Source organism: Diabrotica virgifera, chromosome 1, assembly GCF_917563875.1.
Source record: "Diabrotica virgifera virgifera chromosome 1, PGI_DIABVI_V3a".
NCBI lineage: Eukaryota > Metazoa > Arthropoda > Insecta > Coleoptera > Chrysomelidae > Diabrotica > Diabrotica virgifera.
In genome coordinates, this window is record NC_065443.1 from 279,107,610 (window position 1) to 279,115,480 (window position 7,871).

Here is a 7,871-nt window from a genome sequence, read left to right on the forward strand (position 1 = left end):
AAACTTACAGATCATATAAACACAACATAAGTAAAATAATTTGTCAAGCGGTAACGATTAATTTCATTTAAGTTGCTAATTAGGGGTTGGTCTTCCCGATTTTTTTTTTGCAAAAACAAAAGGGACCAACTTTATTTTGAGCGTAACTTGCTTAAATTTAATGCTAGAAACTTTTTGTAAAAACATAAATAAAGCTTTTTTTAAACACTTTAAAAAAGTTATAACGGGTTTTCCCCAAAAACTGCTTAATTTTTTGGATAATTCACATCGAAATATTTTATTTGAAATTTGGTGAATATGAATCTATTTTTTATTGGCTATAACTCTGGTTCTACGAGATCCAGAGACCTAACGCGTACACCATTTTTTTACTTTTTTATAGGCTATATTTTTACTAAGAACGTTTTTTTCGACAAAATACTTACTTTTTGAGTTATTTGCGAAAAATCGTCTAAAAATGTGGTTATTTTGTTGAAAAATGAACATAATCAGTCGCAAATAACTCGAAAAGTGTTGACTTGGCGAAAAGCTCTATAGAACAAAAGCTACATAAAATTAGTCAGTTTACCCATTTCCGGACTGATTTTGGACATATATTTTTTCACCCTCATGAGGGGGTGAAAGTCACCCCCAGGGCAAAAGCACACATCGGCACAATATCACTTTTTTTCTTTGACATGTAAGCTATACGCATGCCAAATTTCATGTCAATCCAAGTGGTTCTTTAAAATTTAGAGCAAAAACCGTGAAAGAATGGACTACTGATACATATTATCTTGAAAGATTAGCAACGAACTACATACTGTCTGTGTGCGCATGCGCCCGGCATTATAAAATTCCACTATCGATCGTAAAGAAGTATAACTTCAATAATTAATAAGGAATAATTTTCTAAAGGACAAAATAGCGACATCGATTAACGAGAAATCTAAAGAAAAGTTCTAAAGACTACTCATGTTGGAAAACAAAATTCTGGTGACAGCCTTTTACAATTTACAAGGCATACGGAACGATAAATGAATATTGTTCTTCCATTATAACTTTTCCCATGCGTCACGATTTATTTTCAAACAAATTAGGTCAAAACATAAAGTGAAACGAACGTCGATGTATATATGTTACCGGCCAAACCCGATTTCAGGACAAACTAGTTTGGCCTAGACCTATACCACAATGTTTACGTTTTAATAACATAACCTTTTTTTTGGGATGTGAGAATCTTCTAAAGACCGTCTGGGAAGGTGTCCCAGGTGTGTTGGATTTAATCCGCCACGCTTCAACGTGTCGGATCGCCTACCAACTGAACTCACCTCCTCTTTCTCCAGCCGACGGGTCTGGGACCACTCTTAGCGAGTATATACACTGACCCGTCGACCTTACTCTTAACTTCCCTCTGGCACTTTTCGCGTGCGTTCCGCATCAAGTGACCACCTAGCTGCCCCGTCCTACACACACCTCGCAAAAGACCGGCCAGTGAAGACGACCGTCCCGTGCAACCCATGTGTGTTTATCGGTTTATCCGGTTATTTTTTGTCCCGGTTATAACCGGTTTTTTCTTTTTAAAGTAATAACCGGTGAAAAACCGGATACGTGGAAAAAATACTGAATTCAGAGAAAAAATGGGAAAATTTTTCGCCCCCGCGCGTAAATTAGAAATTTTAAGGTGACTGAAACCGATTTCACAACACTGATGACTGATTGTTATACTGATTTGGACTGATATCCATTCGAATGGAGTATCGCGAACTAAAGCGCAATGTAAATGTAACCTATTTGGATTGGCCATGACTAAAAAACCGAACACCGGTTTTTGGAACAACCGGTTTTTTTGACCGGTTATAACCGGCAGGTTAAACCGTAAGTAAAAAAAAAACGGTATAACCGAAAACCGGTGTTTTGTCAACAACCGCCATCCTTACCAGTCGGCCATTAATAACATAACCTGAATCTTACTTTTTCTTCTTATTATATTTTTGGACTATGGCCTTGTAGGCTATTGATTATATTCAAAATAAGATAGCTAAAAGGAACTACAACGTTAACGGGGTTTTATTATTTAATATGGTCAAAGGACATCTATATATGAAAAAACCGCGGAGTGCTACCATTTAAAGGGGTGCGTTTTTGAGAAATGGGTGAATTAGTCCCTGAGCACAGGTTACATTAGGGTGAGTTCTATGCACTTTTGGTATAAACATATCTACATAAAAACTGTTCCTGGTTAAATTTCCTATCCAAATATGACCTTTTAAAGGCAATGATACCTTTTTTTCCAAAAATATATTCAAAAGAAAAAGCACAAAGAAACCCAAAAGAAATAAATTTTGTTTTTTGTCCCATAACTTTTTTCCACGAGTATATAGGTATAGACATTGCTTTACAGAAAAAAACCTACATATTTCTTCTTTAAAATATTGTTTAGTAGAGGTAATTAGGAGTTATAGTTTTCAAAATATGATTTTTCAAAATTCGCCACTCACAGCAATTTTGGGCAATTTTCCTTGTTAATTCGCAAATATTGTTCTGTAACTTTTTTCTACGTAACTTTAAGTATATGCAATGACATGTAACAGGAATAGAAATAAATTACCTTTAAAACGGTCTGCTGTATAACGTTTTACGACTTTTTTTTTTAAAGAGATTATGGTTTTTCAAAGTTTTATACTTTTAACGATTTTTTATAATATAATATCAAAATAAAATAATATTATATTATATATAGTATATATAATATAATATTATATTATATATTATACAGTACCTGATATAAAAAAAATATTATTTTTTACATTTTTTACGATTATTTTTGAAATTTCTCATTTCTCATCTTTCTGTTCTTTAAAATGGTTCATTATATTTAAATATGTAATGAAAACCGAGTGATTCTTTGATATTTTTTTATCTGTATTATTTAAAATTATTTCTTTTTCAAAAATTACATAAACATTAGTCTTAGAAAACATCACTTTAGTTAAAATTATTTAAACATTGACCTTTAAAAAATTTTCAAAATCAAAGTCCATCTCTTTGTTAGCATTAGCTTCAATATCTTCCTCTGACACCTCAGTTATCTTAGAGCTCCCACAATTAGTACCCATGCACATGCACCCTTTGCAGAATATTGAACAACTAATTCCTATATTCCTACAACCGCAGTTTTTTGTACATCCTTTGGTACATTTACATGCTATTTTTTCAAGCAAAGCTTGTGGTGCAGGAGCTTTGACAGGAAATATTAGAATTAATCCATATTTTAAACAAACTGGAACATGAAGTAAAACCACTTCTATGTAAAAGGTATATTTACTAAAATATACCTTTTACATAGAAGCGGTTTTACTTCATGTTCCAGTTTGTTTAACTATAAGGTATACAGCCAACCCAGGGTACTACCCCTTTTAGTCCATATTTTAAAGTTTGCCTGGCCGAGTTAAGTGAATCCAAAATATTACCTATAAAAAATAAGATCCAATTATAACACACTCACATAAAAAAGTTATAATGAGGAATTTAAAAAATAATCCTAAAATCAAGAATCGTTGCAAGTACTTATTACATTTTGAAAAAGCATATCTAATTCAAAAATAATACTAGAATTTTTTATAATACACCATTTTAAAGTAAAAAGAATAAACTTTCTTTTTTTATTATACAATATACACCTGAATCTAAAAAAAAAGTTATAATGGGAAATTAAAAAAAAATCGTAAAAAATATAAAAACTCGTTAAAAGTATAAAGTCTTGATAAAGATAACCCCTTTAAAAGAAGACGTGCAACATTATACAGCAGAACATTTTAAAGGTAATTTATTTATATTCCTCTTACATGTACCATTGCATATGCCTAAAGTTACGTAGAAAAAAGTTACAGAACAATATTTGCGAAATAACATGGAAAATTGCCCAAAATTGCTGTGAGTGGCGAACTTTGAAAAATCATATTTCGAAAACTGTAAATCCTAATGACCTCTACTAAACAACATTTTAAAGAAGAAATATGTAGGTTTTTTTTCCTGTAAAGCAATGTCTATACCTATATCCCCGTGGACAAAAGTTATGTGACAAAAAACAAAATTTCTTTCTTTTGGGTTTCTTTGTGCTTTTTCTTTTGAATATATTTTTGTAAAAAAACGTATCTTTGACTTTAAAAAGTTATATTTAGATAGGAAATTTAACCAGGAACAATTTTTATGTAGTTGTGTTTGTAACAAAAGTGCATAGAACTCACCGTAATGTAACCTGTGCCCAGGGACTAATTCACCCATTTCTCAAAAACGCACCCCTTTAAATGGTACCACTCCGCGGTTTTTTCATATATAGAGATTCATTGACCATATGAAATAATAAAACCCCGTTAACGTTGTAGTTCCTTTCTATAGTACATAATCAATAGCCTATTGACAATTATCCAGTAACCAGGACTAATATAATTGGCCAATATAATTAAAAGTGCTAAAAATGTGCATAGCTGCGCTATGAAACCAGGTGTTGCTCTTCCGAACTTGCACGGTCCCAATACACATTGGCGTACGTTTCACTTTATGTTTTGACCTGATTTGTTTGAAAATGAATCGTGACGCATGGGCAAAGATAAAATGGGACAACTATACACATGCATACCCTTGAAGAGACCAAAACCGGTTAGAGGAAAAAGAATCAGAAGTTTGGGTTTAGAGAAATCCACTCAACGATAAATCAGGTGCATAGAATAACAAATGAAGGGTCGAGGGGAAGAACGATGACTGTCTACCTGGAAGCATTTTCGGTAAAATGAGAATCAAAGTTACATATTCATTGTTTTCCCCCTTGCGTCCATTCTTGTGACGTATTTTTAAGACGATTCTCATTGTTATTTCCCCTTGGCCATTCACAGGTTGATAGTACTCTGTCCAAGCTAACATATTGCACAAAAATCGCAAAATGACCGAAAATTGACATTCATCGTTTTTCCCTCTAACCCTTCAAATACATTAGAAAAACTCTACAAGATGAAAAAGTCCGTTCTGAAATTTTTCTCGACGTAGCGCAGATTTTGGGATATTATAAGATACAAAATGAGATGCTTCACACCAAAACAATGTGCTCAAAGGTTCCATGACATGTCGTAACGCTACAGTTCGTAACACAACAAATGGTAACGGACAATTCTTAATGGCGACAGTTTGTACGAGTAACTATACGAATTAATTTTTTTTAGCAAATTTAGTGTTACTGAATTTATACAAAAATACATTGTGCATACATTCTTTTAACTAACACAGAGACTAAAATTTTTATTACAGTAAAACCTGTGTTAACGGCCACCTGCCAAAACCGGAGACCTGTACTAACGGCCAGTTTAAAAATTCCCCAAACCAATTATATGTAGACTACAAAAACTGGCAATACCGGCCACCTTTCTATATCAGCCAATAATTCTTTCATTTTTAGTGGCCGTTACTGACAGGTTTTACTGTATTACTAAATCAAAAATTTTATAATAGTCCATTCTTTCACGGTTTTTGCTCCAAATTTTAAAGAACCGCTTGGATTAACATGAAATTTGACATACGCATAGCTTACATGTCAAAGAAAAAAAGTGATATTGTGCTGATGTGTGCTTTTGCCCTGGGGGTGACTTTCACCCCCTCTTGGGGGTGAAAAAGTATTCGTCCAAAGTAGGTCCGGAAATTGATAAACTGAATAATTTTAAGTAACTTTTGTTACATAGAGCTTTTTCGCCAAGTCAACACTTTTCGAGTTATTTGCGAGTGAATATGTTCATTTTTCAACAAAATAACCACATTTTTAGACGGTTTTTCGCAAATAACTCAAAATGTAAGTATTTTGTCAAAAAAACGTTCTTAGCAAAAATATAGCCTGTAAAAAAGTAAAAAAAAATGGTGTACGCGTTAGGTCTCTGGACCTCGTAAAACCAGAGTTATAGCGTTATAGCCAATGAAAAATAGATTCATATTCACCAAATTTCAAATAGAATACCTCGAAATGAAATATCCAAAAAATTAAGCACTTTTTGGGCAAAACCCATTATAACTTTTTTATAAAGTGTTTAAAAAAAAGCTTTATTTCTGTTTTTTTAAAAAGTTTCTAGCATTAAAATAGCAAGTTACGCTCAAAATAAAGTTGGTCCCTCTTGTTTTGTCAAAAAAAAGATCGGGAAGACCACCCCCTAATTAGCAACTTAAGTGAAATTAATCGTTACCGCTCCACAAATTATTTTACTTATGTTGTGTTTATATGATCTGTAAGTTTCATCCATTCAAAGTGCTTATTTTGGAAAAAAATTTGGTTTTAAAATTTTTAAAAATTTTAATTTTGAAAAATATGCTTGTTTTCAAAATAACTTAAAAATTGTTAGAGATACCAAAAATCTCGAAAAACAAAAAAGTCAGCATTGTTTTTCTGAATATCATGTATTTTTTTGTTTTTCTGTTAGACAAAAATTAAGATTTGCTGTTTCTAAATTGGCTTACATTCGTGATCAGTGACTCGTTCAACCCCTTTTAACTACAGCCCTTTCAATAATATGGACTTTGAACCGATGAAACTTACAGATCATATAAACAGTACATACATGAGTCAAGAAATTTGTGAAGTCGTAACGATTAAGTTCATTTGAGATACTAATTAGGGGATGATTTTCCAGATTTTTTTAACAAAAAAAAAGGGACTAACTTTATTTTGAGCGTAACTTGTTTACTTTTGATGCTAGAATTTTTTTTTAAACACTTTAAATAAGTTTTAATGAGTTTTCCCCGAAATGTGCTTCATTTTTGGTTATTTCACGTTAAATTATTCCATTTGGAATTTGACGGATATGAACCTATCTTTAATTAGCTATAACTCTGCTTCTACTAGGTATATAAACGTGATATATACATCATTTTTTAAAATTTTTTACAGGCTACATTTTTGCTACGAATGTTTTTTCGACAAATACTTACTATTTGAGTTATTTGCAAAAAAACGTCTAAAAGCGTGGTTATTTTGTTGAAAAAATGAACATATTCACTGGCAAATAACTCGAAAGTATTGACATGTTGAAAAACACCGTATAGAACAAAAGTTACTTAAAATTAGTCAGTTTATCAATTTCCGGACTTACTTTGGACGAATACTTTTTCACCCCCAAGAGGGAGTGAAAACCACCCCCGGGGCAAAAGCACATATCGGCACAACATCACTTTTTTTCTTTGACTTGTTAGCTATATGTATGCCAAATTTCATGTCAATCCAAACGGTTCTTTAAAATTTAGAGGTTTTGCAATATTTTACCGTTAAATAACGTACTATAATTATTTTCAGGACAAGCAACGAAGCTGAACTTACTAGGAACTACCTCCAAAATACATTATTTGTATATAATCCAAGGGCTCTAACATTGGAAAAATTGAAGTTTATATTTTTCCTGTGGTGTCTAGGACTGCTATTTGCATTTCTTGTATTTCTAGAAGAAAATCGAAGATATTACGGAGTGAGGAGAATTAGGAAACTAATTCGAAAGAAACTTAGGACTATATTTAGATAACTGTGTCATAAAATATAAATTGTCTATGTTAATACAATGTTCTTCTTGTTAAAATAAATAAAACTAAAAATACACCAAAGTGATTGATTCTAAGGGCGCGTCCATATTGCACGCTGGTTTCTGAAGTCAGCGCCGAGGCCGTGTGCAAATAATCCTTCGTATTTAAGCTGGCCTGTCCAAAGGTTTAAAAACCCTTAGAATTAGAATATCCACCAATACCCTACACCTTGTCCAGGTATACGCCCCTACAACAGATGCACAAGAAGAAGACATCAACAGGTTCTATGGTCGTCTAGAAGAAACTGTTCGCGCTATTCCGAATCGTGAACTCGTCATAATTTT

At 32.5% G+C, this 7,871-nt stretch overlaps 1 protein-coding gene across 1 annotated transcript in view; it reads left to right on the forward strand.

Annotated features, from left to right (window-relative positions):
* The window catches only part of LOC114340307 (uncharacterized), a 48,676-nt gene extending 41,098 nt beyond the window's left edge, over positions 1-7,578 (forward strand). Inside the window, exon 6 of the mRNA XM_050642044.1 lies at positions 7,307-7,578. Within this exon, the coding sequence (XP_050498001.1) occupies positions 7,307-7,529 (223 nt within the window). The 3' untranslated portion in view covers positions 7,530-7,578. The remainder of the gene's footprint in view (positions 1-7,306) is intronic.
* Positions 7,579-7,871: the final 293 nt, after the last annotated feature.